The following is an 18,516-nucleotide window of genomic DNA, read 5'->3' on the forward strand; positions in this document are numbered from 1 at the left end:
GACTTGATCTTTTTGCGGGTTTCCTTTTTTTTTTTTTTTTTAATCAGGGAAAGGTCTTGGATATACATCATGTTATACTCTCTTTTTTTTTTTTTTTTTTTTTTTTTTAATTCTTTCTTCCGGCGACGAAATTATCCGTTTTCTAATACAAGGAAAAAAAAAAACAACAGGGGGGGGGGGGGGGGGGGGGGGGGGGGGGGGGGGGGGGGGGGGGGGGGGGGGGGTTGCTTGTGCGTCGGCGGAGGGGAAATGCGTTTCAGCAAAAGCGGGGGGTGGTGGTGGTGGGGTGGGGAGTAGAGAGAAAGGGATCGAACTCTCCAACGTCCATCATCCCACTCTCACCGCTCTCTCTCTCTCTCTCTGTGTGTGTGCGCATCTAGAAATTAAAAAGGGGAAAACTTTTATTTTGTTTGTCCTTTTTTTTTTTTTTTTTTTAGGTGTACACATGTCAACCCCCCCCCCCCCTCTTTCTATCAACCACAAAGATTTATGTTACACAGGGAGGGTAACCATGGCAACCACTACAACACTTGAACGAATTTTGATTGCAATTGTATTTCACCTGTCGATCGAAGTTTCAAGCGAAATTTCGCATTTTATCGTTTGGAATTCATTTTTTTTTTTAAATTTCCGTTAGGGACATCATTTTTTTTTTTTTTTTAAGGTCTACCCCCCTTAAAAACAAGACGTGACTAGCCAATACTTCCGTTCAATTAGCGAAACATTGCCAACCATTTTCCCCTCACGCAGATCTGCAAAGGAGACAAAAAAAAAAAAGGGGGGGGGAAGGCGAAAAAAACAAAAACGGCAATTCAAGAACACGACTTTCAAAAGATAACGTCGTTATTTACGTATATATTTTTCTTTTTTTGTTTGTGTGTTTTCCCTTTTTTTTTTTTTTTTTTTCAAGGTAAGTTTACTAGGTGAAGCCAAGCGTTGCCATGGCCACACCACTCGCTCCGCCATCATCATCTTCTTTTTCTTTTTGAGTGTTCAAGGGTGTTCTCCACTCGGCCAGTTGCTGCTGTTTTTTTTTTTTTTTTTTTTTGTTAATCTATATATCGAAGGATAGCATGTCTCTACACACACATATAGGGACCCCCCCTTCTCTTTCTGATATCTAGAGGAACACCTATATTTTCTTTCTTCTTCGAAAAAAACTCCCACTGTATATAAGCCCTTCTTGGCTCAGCTGCCCCCGAGAAGAGGTTCTACCGCTGCACACCTGCCGTCTTGCAACAGCAGTCACAGGGAGAGAGAGGGGGGGGGGGGGAGCAGCAGCTGAAGGAAGAAGAAGAAGAAGAAAAAGAAAAAAAAAAGAAAACCTTCCGCTTTTCTTCTCAACTCCCTCGCACAGCCAAAGCTCTTCCCCTCTCTCATGTCTGACGTCACTTTCCCTTCGTCTTCACAGTCTAGAAATTGTGATAATGAAGATTCTCTCTCTCTCTCTCTCTCTCTCTCTCTCCGACGATTGTTGTATAAAAAAAAAAAAAAGAAGAAGTTGGGGAGTGTAGGATACATTCAGCGAGTCGAGACGATGCAACAGCGGCGGTGATATGGTCCAGAAATGATAACCTTCGTCCGCCATACATTTTATTTTATTTTTTTTTTTTTTTTTGTTAGGGGGGGGGGGGGGGGCTATGCATCTGCTCCTATTCCCTTTCTTAAGGGGGTAGGTGGAGAGGGTGGGGGAAACGATTTGAATGCTTCTTCGAAGATGTTGTCATCTTCCATCTGCTCCTTCAAAAAATCTATTGAAAGAAACAACCCCCGTGTGTGTTTCTATGGAGCAGGTCACCTTCTTCTTCTTTTTTTCTTAAGGGGGGGGGGGGGGGTTACATCCTTATGTGATCCACCGCCACATAAGAAGATGTACTTTCATCCGGTTGGTATTTTTTTATATATATATATATACGTAGACATCTGCAGATGGGATATCTGTCAAACGGACGCAAACATCTGCTACCTTCCATTTTTATTTTGTTTTGTTTGGCGATATCGTTTCAAATGTTTGGATAAAACGCAGCATCATTGATTATTATTATTATTTTTTTTTTTTTGGACGATACTAATATCGGTTACCGTGGCAACCGAGATAACCGGCTCTCATCAATGTGCCTTCAATTGACCACGTTAATTACTAAACATTTCAAAACAAAAAAAATCAATTAGATCAAGAGGACAGCAACGCGCATTCATTTGTAAGGGCAGGGAAGTTGTAGACAAATATGAACGAAATGAAAAATTTAAAAAAAAAAAAAAAAAAAAAAAAAAAAATATTTAATGCACTTGATGAATAATGGAATACACACGTGAGCGGAGGGGGGTAATGGGTGACCGAAGGCGGGTGGATGTATATGATTGCACGCATCAGCAGTTTCATAGGTGTTTGAGAGCGAAAAGAAAAAGCACGCGTGTTGTTTTGTGTGTGGATTGAAGCGAGGTGTCGGTCGTCATGGCAACGCCGTTCTTTTTCGTGTGTGTATGTGGCCCATTGCATAGAATAATTGTACACACACACACACACGACGCTTATATATATGGAGAGAAGAAGCTCTATCCTCTCATTTGTCACGCTGACCAATGCCTTTCGTGAATAATAGACGCACTTCGGCACCAGTTTCCCTTCTTATGTTCCATCAAAAACCTCTTTTGCCCAGCAGACTCTCTCTCTCTCTCTCTCTCTCTCTGTGTCGTCCATTGGATTATCGATAAAACAATCCCACCCCCCACCCCCCAACACACAACAAACAAACAAAAAAAAAAGGAAAACAAAGTCGACACAAATATCAAACGGATGCGCGGACGATGACAAAGGAATCCAAATGCATTTTGTTTCGATCCAGTTTTTTTTGATTTTTTTTTAAATTCAATTCCGGAATGCCTTATAATAATTCTATGTCTAAGCATGCTAGATAGATGAGCATAGATATCAACCGTGAAAATGTGTTGTGAATAGAGAGAGAGAGAGAGAGAGAGAGAGAGAGCTATACGTCTACCGTCTTCTTCTTCGTTTGCGACGTTCCCTTGTTACCCGAGTATTTGACATTCCTCTTCCTTTTGAAAAAAAAAAAAAAATGCGCTTTGAAAATATATAAAAACCGGTCGTCATGGCTACTCTAGTGCAGCTGGCATGCCTCTTCTACTTCTCTGTCTTCTTCTTCTTCTTTTATCGATTTAACAAAATAAAAATAAAAAAAGCACCTGGAGAAAAAGAAACAAAACTCGAATGATTTCTCATCTCAATGGTGATACTTCCAGTTCATCAGGCTAAAAATACAGTTCACTTGAATTTATCCTATTTCTCGAAAAAAAAAAAAAAAGAAAAAAAAAGGGATGTTTTTGTAGGCGAGGTACAGGAAAGAGCATAAAAACAAAAAACAAAAAAAAGACAGGGAGGGCTTACGTAAACATGAAGAAAAAGAAGAAGCCATTGAACCGATACGTTATAACGACTCTACGGGACGATGACAGAGTTATTAGCGGTCCCCTTTATTTTTTATTTTTTTTCTTGTTTTTATACCAACACACACACACACACACACACACACAGGGCTTGTTTCCAGCTGACTCACGAAACCTTACATCATCTAGCGCAAACCAACAGCAAAGGGCTGAACGCACGATGATGAATAGAGTCTACGTACAGCTCGTGCTCGTTCCTCTCAATCGTGTGCCCGTCGTTACCCCCAAAAGACAATGTTTGTTTTTTTTTTTTTTTTTATTTAATAAAAAAAAAAAGAAGAGGAGGAGGAATTTGTTATTATTATTATTATTTTTTTTTTTGAATTGTTGTGTGTTTGTTGACAGGTGACCAGCAAACTGTTTTTGCTCTACAGCCTTGAAAGAGAAAGAAAAAAAAAAAAAAAATCTTGTTTTTCTTTTGTGACTTTCGAGGGGTGGGCATATCGGTGTCTAGGTGAGGGACGTGAGAGAGTAAGATCATCAGATGATAGCCAGAAGAGTCAAAGGTCGTCCCGCATTTTTTTTTTTTTTTTTTTCGCGGTGAATTGTTTTCTCCTCGCCGCTTGAGAGGGACAACAATCTCAAGAGTTTCCATCCCCAAGCGGATCGTTCCAGATTCCTCTTTTTTTCACCTGTGTGTGTGTCCCACCCCTCAATGGCCCCCCTAGTGTCTTCTATATGTGAAAAAAAAAAAAAACTCTTTCCTCTCTGTCCTTCTAAGAAACAGAGTGTCCATTTTTTCGCTATACATCCTTCTCATTTCATTAGCATAAAGCATTTCGAATTTGTGGTCCAAAATGTAGTGGAATGTTGTGTCTCTTCTTGTTCACAAAGTCTTCCATCTTATGAATTTATTTTTTTTTTTCGCCCATTGATAGAAATGAAAAAAAAAAAAAATCAAAAACATTCCACGTGAATGGGGGGGGGGGGGTTAGGAAGAACAACATCTCAAGAAATTTATCGAAGGAGCTTTTTTTTTCTATCCTTCTTGTTTGTTTTGTTTTTTGTTTTTTTTTCACTTCATCATCAGCTTCTTATTGTTTTTAACCTTCTGAACGTATCAAACATTCCGATGAAGAGGACAGGTTTTATATATCCTGTGCTTCACTATGAAAATGACCTTATAAGGCTGTTTTAATTGTTTTTTTGTTTTGAATTTTTTTTTTTTTTGCCGACATCTTAGACTTCCATTGTTTCACCGGATAAAAACGTATAGAGCCACTCACCAATGCCAAAGAGATTCTTCCTCGTCAATAATAAATGTATTTTTTTTTTGTTGTTTTGTTTTGTTTTTCATTCTCCCCCCTCCACTTTACACACAGAATGCTGTTCACTTGGCCAGTGATATCACGAAAAGAAAAGAGCTCATCACGAAGAGAGTTATATAACCAAATGATGTAGACACGTTTGATTTTTTGAGTTTGCTCTGTTATTAGACTTGTTCCATGATCTTACCTACTAGAAACAGCAAAAAATTAAATTTCGAATCTCGTTCGACCGGATTTGGCAACCGGATCTTTTGTTTGGAACAAGGAATGTTTTTTTTTGTTTTTTTTTTTTTGTTGATAACAAACCAAAGGCATTTTTTTTTCTTTTCAAAAAAAAATTCCACGTCTGCTAGATTGTTATGTTGAAACATAAGAACCAATCGGAGGCTGTTTTATCCTAGCTGGCCGTATCATCTTTACATGCGTGGACTTGTTCGCCCTCTTCTTATTTATTTATTTATTTTTTTTTTTTACATTAGGCTATTATGCAGAGTAGCTATGACACAGCAAATCGAACCTCTCGATTTTTTTTTGGACTTTCTCTTCTAGTTAATTAATAATTAACTCAAAGGGGAACGAGAGAAAGAGAGAGAGATGATTGATGCATCGAAATTGGAAGATGAGGACGATCTTTTTCATTATGGACAAACAAACAGATCGCTAACCCGTGAATGTTTTTAACCGCTAATAGATTTTGATTTTTTTTTTTTGGGGGGAGGGGGGCGAAGATGGGTGTTGTATATCAGAGAAACAAAACAAAAAAGGTCGTTCAACTTTCACTTTGTCTGAGAACGAACCGGGCAATTTGTTTTCATCCGTTTTCTCGGTTTGTTTGTGCAAACGAACTTTTTCCCCGTGCAGCAATAACGTCTTCATTCCGCATTTCCGGTCTGACGGAATCTTGGATATCCCCCCCCCTCCTCTGTCGTATTTTAATACGTCAAAGAACCGCGAGAAGAAGAAGAATCCAGGGCCCGCTTTTGAAAAATAGCTTCTCCGGACGGAAGTTAAACCATTCAATCTAAAAAATAAAAGGGCGGGGGGGGGGGGGGGGGGAGAACAATAAGAATTGCATCATTCAATTTCAATAATATCACAGTGAGACAAATAGAAACAGCTAAAAAATAATTCATCCCCTTTTCATAAATTTTATTTTTTAAACCCTTCCCCCCGTCTAAAATGGGAGACCTTCATTCACTTAAACAAAAGTTTGGGGGGGGGTTTAGGTATGTAGAGCGGGCTAAGGTGGGCGTACGTGTGTGTGTGTGTGTGTCGGGGGTATGACGTCAATCACGCGAGACCTCCGTTTGTATCTGGCCCGGTCTGTTGATCAATCAACCGTAGCCCAGCTTGCCGCACACAGCTTCACTTGCAGCATTTTCATTTTTTTTTTTTCTATCCTGGCCCAGTGTGTGTATATATGTGTGTGTGTGTGTGTGTACACGAACGCAAATGCAAACAGAACAATAATTCCTAGGAAAAAAAAAAAAAAAAAGGAAATAGATGACAAGCATTGCGGAATGAAATCGGCCCATTCAGCCCAACGGGCAAATCAGGTAAGTGAAAATATCCAGGAGTAGGGGAAAGCTTTTTTTCTTTTTCTATGGAAAGGGTTAGAATATTTACTTACTTCATTTGGCATTTTAAAGAACAAATTTGTTTTTTCGAAAAGCAAAAAAAAAAAAAAAAAAAATTTTGTTTCACACTTTTTTTCGGGTTTTTTTTTTTGTTATGGGGGAAGGACTTGAAACGGCCAAGGTTTCGTCTGCGGTTCGGGGGCCGGCTGATGATGACACGGTCCGCCACCGAACAAATAAAAAGTGACTCATATATTTCTCCTGAAATGAACTGGTTTTTTTTTTTTTATTTCTTTGTCAATCATCTCGAATCGATTGTTAAACGCAATTTTTTTTTTTTAAACGCGATCTGTTTTTTTTTTTCGCAAATCCTTCCCACCAAAAATACGTCAATTCAAAAACTAAATTGAATCTGTGCGACAAGTCCTTTTTTTTTTTTTTTTACTGTCCTTCGTCTATATGAGGCAAACCTACTGATAACAACATGGGGATTTTTCACTCGTCCCATCCTCCTCCTTTTTTTAAATATGCATATTTATTTTAACAACCGGCCATTTTTTGTTTCTAATCAGTGGTGAACAAGAATAAGCCTATACATTTTTTTTTACGACACCTCACTAATGAGTGTCACGTGATTCGTCTAAACCACGTCTTTTGCGATCATTGTCAGTTTCAATCGTTTCTATTTTTGATGACCTCGGCATTGGACTTTGCCGGGGTGGGGTTTGACAATCGCAAAAGGATTGCCTGACCTTTGAGATATGGACCATCACATTTTGTGATGGAAGGGCGGTGCAACAACTCATGTCGAATATACGAAAGCGAATAATTTCATTAAAAAAAAAAAAAGCCATAAACAGAGTCGCCCCGCAACGTAAGGCGCATTGCGCAGCTGAGCAAAAAGGCCAACTGATAAACGGTGATATCACCTGTATTAGTTGACGCGGACGAATATATATATATATATATCCTGCACATTACGAACACTATCTTTGAAAACGGTGACGTTTCATGTCGCCATCCTATTGGCCCTTCGTACAGATTTCATCTCGTCGATTAATCATCAAGTTTGCCGATAACGGAGGGCATCAAGCTGGATAGGCGTTACGTTTTTATGCAGGAATCGTAATCTTAATTGAACAAAAATAAAAAAATTATTCTGAAAATAAAAAATACACATACGTTCGAAAATGTGTTATAGCAAGAACCCCCAGTGAAACAGACAAGAGAGGCAGGAAAAAAAAAAAAAAAAAAAAGGGTCTATGAGTGGGAGGCGGGAAGTTTGAAACCTTTTGTGTGCGCACCTTTTGTTTGTATGAAGAGAGAGAGAGAGAGAGAGCCGCACCGGATAAGACGACGCTCTCTGTGTATGTATAGGAAACAGTACACATCCACCCACTCTTCCCTCTCTCTCTCTCTCTCTCTCTCTCTCTCTGTCTCTCTCTCTCTCCCTCTTCTCCTCTTTCGATAGGAGGAGGAGAGAGCCAAGGAGAGCGGGGAGGGGCTTATAACGGGTGCACACCTGAGTTCTTTTCTCTGTGTGTGTTTGAATATATATATATTTTTTTTTCTTCTTTCGTCTTTTTTTCCAGGACGCAGTATAGCGAGTCACGTGACCGCGCCCCCTTCTCCTCTCTCTCTCTCTGTCTCCTCTTTCTCTCTCTCTCTCGCTCTCGGCACGTCTCATATTGGACGCCTCTTATTCACCGTGTTATTCAGCTTCAGTCCAGCGCCAGGCGCTTAGCAGAGCGGTCGCATTCTTTATCAAATCCCGCTCTCTGATTTATTCAGAAAGATAAAAAAAAAAAGAAAAAGAGAAGTTTGAGTTTGCACCATCTCGGCCACACACTTGTCCCCTCGCATCCCATTTCGAAATCTCTTTTTGAATTTTCCAATTGTTATCAACTCTCGTGCGGGGAATTTTTCGTTTCTTTTCGAACCGAGTGACATCGACATTTTAACTAAAACGTGTGAGGGCGTGAATGAATTGAAATCGAAACAATTCGTTTCTATGTGAAATTAAAGTTCGTGAATTATTTTGTTTTGGTTTAGTGCCGTGGAAAGGACACGCGCGGACAAACGATTGTCCTTTGATTTGTTCGATTTGGACGTTGGGACCGGGGGAGGGGGATCCCGGATCGGCAGTGTTTGATTCGTTGTGTGTGTGTGTGTGTGTGTGTGTGTGGAAGCGAGTCGATCCGGCGGAGGAGGGCGGAGACGACATTTGAGAAAGAGGAGGAGGCGATGATGCAGCCTCGCGACGCTCACGACGACGGCGATTGCGCAATGGAAGAGGCAGGCGGTGTACTACACTCGTCGCCCATGCCGGCCGTCATGACTCTGACGACCAGCTCGAAGACGAACGCCTCTTGCCCATCATCGTCCAATCAGCAAACAAACGAGCAGATCAGGCACCGTCAGAGGACGGCCTCGCCGCTCTCTGCAGCCGCCGCCGATGCGCTCGTCGGGGCCAGGAAACGCAAAGCCATCAGAGTGGTCAAACATCAGCAGGTCAGTCCTCCTCCTTCCCCCCCCCCCTCCCAACTCTATTTCGCTTAATTATTATGGAATATTCATCCAAAGAAATATGGGCATTTGCATTTGTTTTTGCCTCACGCTCGTTTGCTCGTAATCGATTCAGACGTTTTCATTTGCATTGCTAATGATGTCCAAATAAAAAATAAATAATAATTGAATAGCAGGCGTCGAGTCCGATGAAAGCGGATCCCGAGCCGGAAGAGCCTATCGTTTTGACGAGAACGAGCCACCACTTGGCCGGATTCAGTGGAAACAACAAGACGGCCGAGCAAGGCAACACGTCGATGGACACGGGCGTGTCATCGGACCTGTCTGAATCGAGGCCCAGCCTGGCCGGCGAGGAAGACGAGGAGGAGGAAGACGTGGAAATTCTGAACGAAGACGACGAACGTTCGCACGGATCGGCCGGAGAGGAAGAATCCGGCGGCGAGTTTTATCAATCGGCCGCCAGTCATCGCAATCATCATCACCGCCGCCGCATCATCGGCCGCCATTCGGAGGATTCCGAGAGCAACGATTCCGGTAGCGGACACGAAGACGGCCGGCGTTTGAGACAGAAGAATCGGCGCACGATGAGACAGCGGCGCGATCAAGGAAGGAAACGCCAGCGGACAGCGGATGAGATGATAGACGAGGATGATCATGAGATGGATCATTGCGGCGCTGATGCGGACGACTCGCGCCGCTGTCACCCGATCGGCGAGCAGAAGACGAGAATTTCGATACTCCAAGACGCGAGTAGCGTCGGTAGCGTCGACTTCTCTTGCCAGCGAGCCACGTCCAACATGATCCATCCGGCGACCTTGGCCCGTCCCGTCCTTTCTTCCGCCCACTTGGCGGCCGTGGGATCGCCACACTTGGCCGTCGAGAGCATCTCTTCTTCGAAATCGTCCGCTCCGCTGGCCGTGGTGGAGACGGGCAGCGGTGAGGCGGTCCGTGCGCCCTTTGCGACGGCGGCGACATCTAGCGGTCGGTACGCTAACCACTTGTTTCAACACGACGAGCTCCTCACCAACCCGCCGGAAGAGTACAAGAACGAGGAGGACGATCCTTTCTCCGCCGTCCTGCGCGAAATGAAAATCAAAGGAGAATTCCCCTGCAGACTCTGCGAAGCCGTTTTCCCCAATCTGCGCGCTCTTAAAGGTCAGTTTTCAAATTTTATTTGTTTTCTTCTTATCAATGCGACAGGAAGGAAGTTGTGAAAACGGTGCGTTATCAATTCTAATCGTGTTGTTCAAACTCTTGCCAGAATTAAACACGTTAAGGAAAAAAAAATCCTTACAGTTAATGACGCTGTTACTATAATTACAAATAATATTATCTGGCGTTAGCCAAGCGTGGGGCGCAGGCGCAGATATTTGTGTCTCGTGCACCGGAAATGCGTTAGATAACCGGCAGAAAAGAGAAAAAAAAAAAAAAATCAAATAAAATCTTGCAGTCTCACATTTACAGACGCATAACAACAAAATAGAAACTAAGACGTAATGTGGGGGATCACGCGAGATGCAAGAGGAAGACGATGGGGTTAGGGAGAACGAGATCATCTTCCTTCCTTAAACGAATTGATTGATTAAATAATCGATTCTATTTTCTTTTTCTATTTTTTTTTTTTTTTAATTTGAACCAAAAAAAAAAAAAAAAATGGAATTCAGGTCACAACCGGAACCATCTGACTCACGCTCCTTACCGGTGCAACATGTGCCCGAGCACGAGCCACGATAAGGGCGCTCTGATTCGGCACATGCGGACGCACAACGGCGAGCGGCCCTACGAATGTCGCGACTGCCAGTACGCCTTCACCACCAAGGCCAATTGCGAGAGGCATTTGCGCAACCGGCACGGAAAGGCCAGCCGGGAGGCTGTTAGGGCCTCGATCGTTTACCACTTGAGCGAGGACGCCAACCGGGCGCTGGGCGGCGATAATTCCGACCATTCCGGCAGTTACTACCAGGGCCACAACGACCAATCAGCTCTCGATCTAAGCGCCGATCGCGACGAGTCCATCGACGGCGAGGAGGAGGAGGAGTCCACTGATTATCCGTCGGAAGAGGAAGCTGAAGATGAACGTGGCGCGGCCATCGTCGAACAAGACGGGCCGTTAGATTTGACGGTGGACGTGTTGGATTTGCGGAAGCGGCGGCAGGAAACGAAAGCCCCGCCGTCGAATTTCAATCCCGTGGCCGTCGTTCCAGTCACGTCGGCGTCGCATCATCAGAACGCCGTTCCGGCTCAGACTGTCGCTCCGACGGCCGCCGTTGCGCCCGCCGTCCAGACTTCAGTTGCCGACGTCAAACCGGCCGTACCTTTCGCGCCGCCCTATTTCGGATCGTCTTACCCGGGCACGGTGGCCTCGCTGGCCGGCTTGCCTTTCTTCTATCCCGGCCTGGGCGGGGCCAATTATTCCGCATTTTTCGAATCGAAACTGGTCGAAATGGGCCATCAAAATCCGGCTGTTGATCTGTCCGCCTTGGCTTTGGCCGCTGCTCATCACGACGCGCTGCGTCAGGCCCAGCAAGTGCAGAAACCTCAGCCGAATCATCCGCCGCCGGCCTCGTTGGTCGAAGGGCTCTTAATGCCCGCTGCTAAAAAATTCAGCGCTGACCCCGCCGAGAACGTCCGTCCCGTCCCGATGCCCATCCCGACGAGTCCCGCCAAATTGGAGTCTAAAAAATCGAGCCATCATCACAGCGGTTCGTCCGCGCAGGCCGTTAACGATCCGGGCGTCAAGATGGTGCTCAAGAACGGCGTGCTGGTCAAGAAGCAGAAACAGCGTCGCTACCGGACGGAGCGTCCGTTCGGCTGCGAGCACTGCACGGCCCGTTTCACGCTGCGCTCCAACATGGAGCGACACATCAAACAGCAACACCCGGACATTTGGTCGACCCGTCCTCGAGGGCATCGAAGATCGGCCTGCGCATTAACCAAAGCGGCCGCTCTGCCCACGATGGTGGACCTGAAAGGCCACATGGTCAACGCGATGCCGGCCCTCGCCCCGCAAATGGTGCAAGAGGCTTCCGTCAAGCTGGAAATCGGCGGAGGGAAAGCGCCCATCTCGGAGCAAGTCCGCCAGGCCGTCCAGCAGAAATTGAAGAAGCGCCGCAACAGCGAGCATTCCGAAGACGAGGAAGAGGACGATGATGAGGAAGAAGAAGAAGACGACGATGGTAATTTGGTCATTGATATTGAGCGGAAAGATCACGGCCCAACTGGCCAGAGAATTGTGGCCAGCAAGCCGGAACCGGCCGATTTGGCCAGCGTTTCCAAATTGCTGACCAACGCCGTGGCCCAGAGTTTCCAGCAGTATTTCAATCAGCACCGCGACGCCGAGCTGGAGAGCTCGGTGACGAGCGACAAGATGAACCGGGCCAGCCCGTCTGAAGGCAACACTGACGAGATGGACGAAGGTGAATGCACGAGCATCAGCGACGGCCATTCGGGCGGCAGCGATTTCGGCGGGAACCGCTCGGACAGCGGCGGCGGACAGGCGGTGAAAGGGAAGAAGAAGAGCGCTTATTCGAACGCTCCCCATCGGGTGAGTTGCCCGTATTGTTCGCGCAAGTTTCCGTGGACCAGCTCGCTGCGACGTCACATCCTGACGCACACGGGCCAGAAACCGTACAAGTGTCCGCAGTGCCCGCTCTGGTTCACAACGAAATCCAACTGCGACCGCCATCTGTTGCGCAAACACGGAAACCATCTGCACGGCGGAGGCGGCGAGACGGCCAACAACAACAGCAACAACAGCGTGGCCAGCAGCAACGCGGCGGCCGATAATTCGCGCAACGTTCCAGACCGGCCGTACAAGTGCGCCCTGTGTCCGTCGTCCACCTTCGCCACGTCGGACAATCTGAAGAAGCACGTCGACAACAAACACTGCCCCGCCCATCACGGCGGAATGAGCAGCCCGGAGTCGATCGCGGCGGCCGACGGCGAGTCTGAGAAAGTGCGCCATCATCATCAGTCCAGCAATCCAGCCAGTCCGGGCCCTCAGGCGGGCGACGGCAATTCGGCCGCTGGGGGCCCTTTGGGCGGCCGGCGAGCAACTGCCTTTCAAATGCCATTTGTGCGACGACTCTGGAGGCTACGCCGAGAGACAGGAAGTGCTGGATCACCTCCAGCGGGACCACACGGAAGAGTTCCATGACCTCGTAGGCAAAGTCGGCGCTTTGGTGGCTGAGCCGCCGCCAATGCCGTCCGCTCCGACTTCGGACGAAGGCGAAGACTACGATTCCGTCCGCGGCAAATTCCCAGATTACGTCAACAGAAAGGTAAAACATTTTTCGCAACCCTCAAATAGATCAAGAAAGAAAAAAAAAACAAAAAAAAAGAATTACAGTTTATAATAATAATAATACATTTTTAATTTTTTTTTAAATAATTAGGTGATTTGTGCCTTTTGTTTGCGACGCTTCTGGTCGGCCGAAGACCTACGACGTCACATGAGGACGCACAGTGGCGAGCGGCCATATCAGTGCGACGTGTGCTCGCGTCGCTTCACCTTGAAACATTCCATGTTGCGACACAGACGGAAGCACGGCGGATCCGGTCACGCGGAAGAGAGCGACGAAGAGGAAGAAGAAGAAGAGGAAGAAGAGGATGGATCGATCAGTTCGGATCATCGGGCCAATCAGCGCCACGCTCGTCGGGAATCGTCCAGGTCTTCGGCCAAGGCCAAAGTGCGCATGCAGGCTGCCCTCTGGAGCGGCTCCAAGTCCGTTAAATCGACGGGCGGTATGAGACTCCGCGGACCGTGCGGCTCAGATCTGATCGGCAACTTGCTCGGCATTCCAGACACGTCGCTAGTAGAGCAGCTCATGTCCAAACCGGCCGACGATGCCGCTCGTCTTCTGGGCGTCACCGGTGGCAATCGCGTTTGAGAAAAACTGATCAGCAAACCAAAAGAAAATAGTAATTCCATTTTTTTTTTATCATTCCTAATACGCATTAAGAAACAAAATCATAATTAACGATTTAAAAAAAAAAAAAAAAGAAAAGGAAAAAAAAAAATAATAATAATTTGAATATTGAAATACCAAAGATCAACGTGAAATCATTCCTCTCTATTTTAAACATTTTTTGGTCCTTCGTCTTCTCTTTTTTTTTCGTGAACATTTTTTTTTTTTGGTTTGTTCTTCTTTTTAAAATGGAAAAAAGGGGGAAGGGGACTGATAGGGTTTAGAAAATGTCTGTCTTAATGTTCTGCGTGGCTGCCGAGACTCGGATCTCGGAACAGCTATATATCAGTGTATATAAAAATAACCGAGATCTCTTCGACATCGATATGTTTTTTTCAACAACTAAAATTTGACAAGGAATTTCGTTTAACTGGAGAATACTGACGACGTATATCCTTTTATTTCTCACCACTAACTCTATATCGATACACATTTTGAAAGAAAAAAAAAAAAAGAACAAAAAAAAAACATCAATAATTATTAATATTATAGAATGTCTGAATTATTGAGTCATTCGTTTCCCAAAGAATAGCAATATTGCTGTACCTATTATTACCAGACTTTTTATATAACCTACCCCGCTCTCTTCAAACGATGTTAGTTCCTCATTTCTTTCTTTTTTTTTTGTTTGTTGTCCTCCTCATGTCGTAGACAGATTTTTGTTGTTTTGACAAGCAACAAAGCAATCACTCTTGATAATTTAATTCTGACTGCCCCATAAAAATGTGTCCTCTTTTGTATAACATGGGAAGAAATCCAATGAAAATGCAGTACTTTTGACAGTCACTTATTATCGTGAAATCTTTCTCTTGGCAAGTTGAGAAATCGGATGCATTTTTTCTTTTCTTTTTTTTTTTTTAAATTTGAATTATTATAAAACATTTTAATTATTATTCCTCTCTCCCTTATTCGGCAAGTTCCACTCATTTCCCGTCCATTCGCTGGAACGTCCCCACTCTTCATGAATGAACGTAAACATTTCATTCCTATCATTGTCTGTTCGTTTTTTAAATTTCACATTCCCCTCATCAATTGTCAAGTTTGTTTTCTTTTTAGTGCGATTCTGATTTCAGTTCGTCTTTTTTTTTTTTATTCAATGTATAAGCACATTCCTTTCGACTGATTAAAATGATTACAAAAAAAAAAACGAAAACAAGAGTCTTTTTCATTGACTTTAAAGGGATCGAATGTCCAGCGAGGTAACGCAGTACCACGTATTCGTAATGAGTGTCTGTTTCGATGATGAAACTTGGGCTCATTAACAAGTGGAACATTTCTTTTACCCACTGGTCGAGGCAATTAAAAAAATTTCAACGAGTTTGAGAAACCAGAAGAAAAAATACGCAAATCAATTTTTACGTTTTTTTTTTTCGAGTTCCGAAAAGCCGTCGCCATTTTGGCTGTTTTATTTTTCTCCCGGCCTGTTTGCGTGTCGTTGTTGACTTGAAATCAAAAGTGGCCACGTTTGCACGTTCACGCTGAAGCAGCGCGATTTTTCGTGGTGTAGTGTCGAAAAGCAAACAAGCGGTCACGTTTCGCTCTCATGACTCGTGTTATAGCACAAACAAACAAGGGCTGGAACGTTTCGCGACAAACACTAGAACATGAGTCAAACGCAACTCACAACCGTGCGAGAAGAGAATCTCGAAGACTCGCAGATTCGCAGGCTTTTCAACGGTGCGAAGCTGCACCGTTTCGAGTTACTGTTGATGCCAATGGATCATTTCGACAACGAAAACCTGTGAAGCAGATAGTGCGGATGCATCAGCTAAACGGAAGGATATCCTGTATGGTTTATGTACCTCGGAACTAACGTTCGTAACTGCTAATTTGTCACTGGATCCGCTCCACGAAAGAGTTTGGTGCCAGTAATTGGGTCCCGTCTTGGCCTCGTACATTTTTCGCCAGTCCTGCATCAACATTAATTGGCTTAGTAAGTAACTAAATGTGAGTGCTAGTGAAATTGGGTAACTAACGTTCGTTAATCTGATGATCAAGTGTCCATCCCGATCAACGGAGGCTAACCATCTCCTGTCCGGCGAAAAGGATACATCGTTAACGGCAACAGCATGTCCGTAAAGCGTTTGGTGTTGATCTTCGTCGTCCTTCAGGTTCCAGACGACTACGGAACCATCCGCACATCCCCTTCAAAGATAAAAGTAATGTCGAATGAGTGTACATTTAAAAAGGTTTCAACATTCATTTCTCACCCGACAATGATTAACGAATCAGACTCACGTCCCGGTGGAAACCAATCAATGCATCCGACTGCCGATTTATTTGTGTAATTGAGTCTTCTGATTGGATCTTTTCGACTCGTTGACCAAAGCTTCAAAGGTATAACATCTCAGGTATTTTATCCTGAAAAAGGAAATAATTTGTTTTGTTTTATTTACCTGTAAAAGCAGCTGGTCGTTGCTGGAAGATGACACCGAAGCCAAAAGTTTGAATGGGCCGTTCCATTTCAGGGCATTTATTGAATCCTAATTTAACGTGAACCATCAGCTTCAACGTGATCGCATTTCAATTGAAAACAACAAAATGAACAAGTGGTGGTGTCAGACTTACACCGTGTAGGAAAGTCATGACGGGACTTTCTCTACCAATTTGACAAATATGAATTATCCCGTCATTTTGGTCTCTGGAAAAAGAAGCGAATTGATTTTCGGAAATCCAAACGACGTCGTGAATTCGATCGCCTTCGTGAGCAACAAATCGTTGAACCAGCGGCGAAGGTTTCCTGTCAGCATCCCACACTATGGCTGACTTGAAATTCAACAGGAAAAAAAAACGGAAGAAAATGAACGTCGAGTCACGTAAGATTTATCGGGAAAAATATCGCGTGCTAAACAGCAATTCATTTTACACTGATTTATTACCCTGTCATTACTTCCGGTTGCGAAGACATTGAGCTGGATTGGGTTCCAACGAATGCTCGAAATGAAAGAGGTGTGCTTTCTCCTCTCAAACAAACGACATCCGTCCCGACTCCACAAAATCAACGTGCCGTTTTCGTAACCAACAGCTAATCGTTTTCCTTCCACCTTGTGTAAACAATCCGTTCATTTCACGTTCGTGTGGCACAAAATTAGTGTGGGGGGAGAAAAGGTTAATCGAATTACAACAATCTCAAAACGGTTGATGCCAAACAAGAACTTACGTCCCACTGTAAACAGGAAATTCCGGAAATGGGGTGTTGGGTTGGAACAGGATTTAGCACTGTCTCGCTCCACTGAGACAATGGAACAATCAGTTCGGCACCACCGTTCAATTCGATGTGTTGCTTGTGATATAGGCAAATTTTTCCGCCGTCGATTGCACAGGCGAGAACTGGTTCACGCGGATGAAAAGAACATTTTGATGATTGAAGACCGGCGTCGTAAAGAATTTTCGAGGAAATTGTGAATTCGACTGGCATGGCTTGAAGCACGCAACGATTTGATAATTCTAGACTTTTGTTGACAGGTTTTCTAAAGTCGAGAAGACCATAAACTTACGGCCATGTAAACGAGGCATATCTGAGCTTTATCCTAAAAAAAAAAACGTAGTTTTATCTTAAATCTGCTGATAATTTGAAGAAGGTGCTCCGGTTCCACGGTGTCATCGTTTCACAGGATGACGCAGCACTTTCTTTTCTCGTTGATAAAAAACCACTACAATATTTAGTTTTCCGATAAAGATTCTCTTTAGAGTCTAGATGATTGCTGAATGTACCACCGACACCATTGTGACGGATATGTCTGCCAACAGATGACGCCTTCATCGAAAAATTAAAACCCTTTACCGCTTTGATATGGCAATCCGTTTAACACAAAAAAAAAAAAAAAATTTCGCCAAAAAAAAAAAAAAAATCACACTTTTTCTTTTTTTTCCGACACGTAGCCATCTACCGCTCAGACTCGTTATTACTGGCGTAGGCAATTTCAGTCCATTGGATGCCATTCGCAGTTAGTTCAGTAGCGTGGATGGAGAATAACGCGTGGCTGGAGGAACAATTGAAAAATGGATAAGATAATACAACAAAAGGATGGTAAGTATAAACATTATTATATTGGTTTTCAATTATTAATTATTGTTTATTAGATCAAATTATGAAGCTGCAGGCCCAATTATTGGAACAACACAAAATATTAGATAACAGCAAAGCTAAGGATGGTAAGGCCGTAATGATTCTATTTATTTGCTTTTATTCATATGTGTTTTGTAGCTCAAATTTTGAGTCTACAAGCTCAGCTAGGGGAAAAGAACAAATTGGAACGGAACAGTTTCCAAACAGTGAAGGAGGTTTTTCAAAACTCTTCTCTAACTGAACATGAGGATGAGTTGGCATTAGGCGAACACAGTCAGGTACCTAAACTTTTCAAATAAGAATTCAAAATAAGTATAGAATTTTAACAAACAATTATTTATTGTTTTGTTATTCAGTCCACCACCTGACAGTGTTTTAAGTTAAATTCTCTTAGTGCTGCACTAAAAGAATTGTTAGTAATAAGTCCATGCAGCGACGGAAGTGAACAATTGTGGGACCGTATTTGGGCTGAAAAATGGGTGTGGTAAGGAAACCCAGAAATAGCACGAGTTCAACGTAAAACATGAATTAGGTACTTTTCGGTTTTTTGTCTATCGAAAAAGTATTTTTAATGCTATTATTTTGCATTCACAGAATTTTAGTGGGGAATCAAGTGAAGTCTGAAAGTGTTACAGGATGGAAGA

General features: G+C 43.8%; 2 protein-coding genes across 2 annotated transcripts; one reads left to right on the forward strand and one right to left on the reverse strand.

Annotated features, from left to right (window-relative positions):
• Positions 1–8,048: 8,048 nt before the first annotated feature.
• On the forward strand, positions 8,049–14,925 carry LOC130693362 (uncharacterized). Its single transcript, XM_057516490.2, is given in 5 exon segments — positions 8,049–8,821; positions 9,010–9,991; positions 10,501–12,869; positions 12,871–13,116; positions 13,231–14,925. Coding segments are annotated over 5 exon segments (4,359 nt in total). The 5' UTR covers positions 8,049–8,554; the 3' UTR covers positions 13,726–14,925.
• LOC130693382 (F-box-like/WD repeat-containing protein TBL1XR1) lies at positions 14,725–17,321 on the reverse strand. Its single transcript, XM_057516515.2, has 8 exons — positions 16,964–17,321; positions 16,683–16,847; positions 16,372–16,569; positions 16,200–16,286; positions 16,014–16,132; positions 15,780–15,948; positions 15,606–15,713; positions 14,725–15,542 (listed from the first exon to the last, which is right to left on the reverse strand). The coding sequence occupies exons 1-8, from the start codon at positions 17,219–17,221 to the stop codon at positions 15,504–15,506; spliced, it is 1,143 nt and encodes a 380-aa protein (XP_057372498.1). The 5' UTR covers positions 17,222–17,321; the 3' UTR covers positions 14,725–15,503.
• Positions 17,322–18,516: the final 1,195 nt, after the last annotated feature.

This window comes from Daphnia carinata, chromosome 3 (assembly GCF_022539665.2).
Source record: "Daphnia carinata strain CSIRO-1 chromosome 3, CSIRO_AGI_Dcar_HiC_V3, whole genome shotgun sequence".
In the NCBI taxonomy this organism is placed as follows: Eukaryota; Metazoa; Arthropoda; class Branchiopoda; order Diplostraca; family Daphniidae; genus Daphnia; species Daphnia carinata.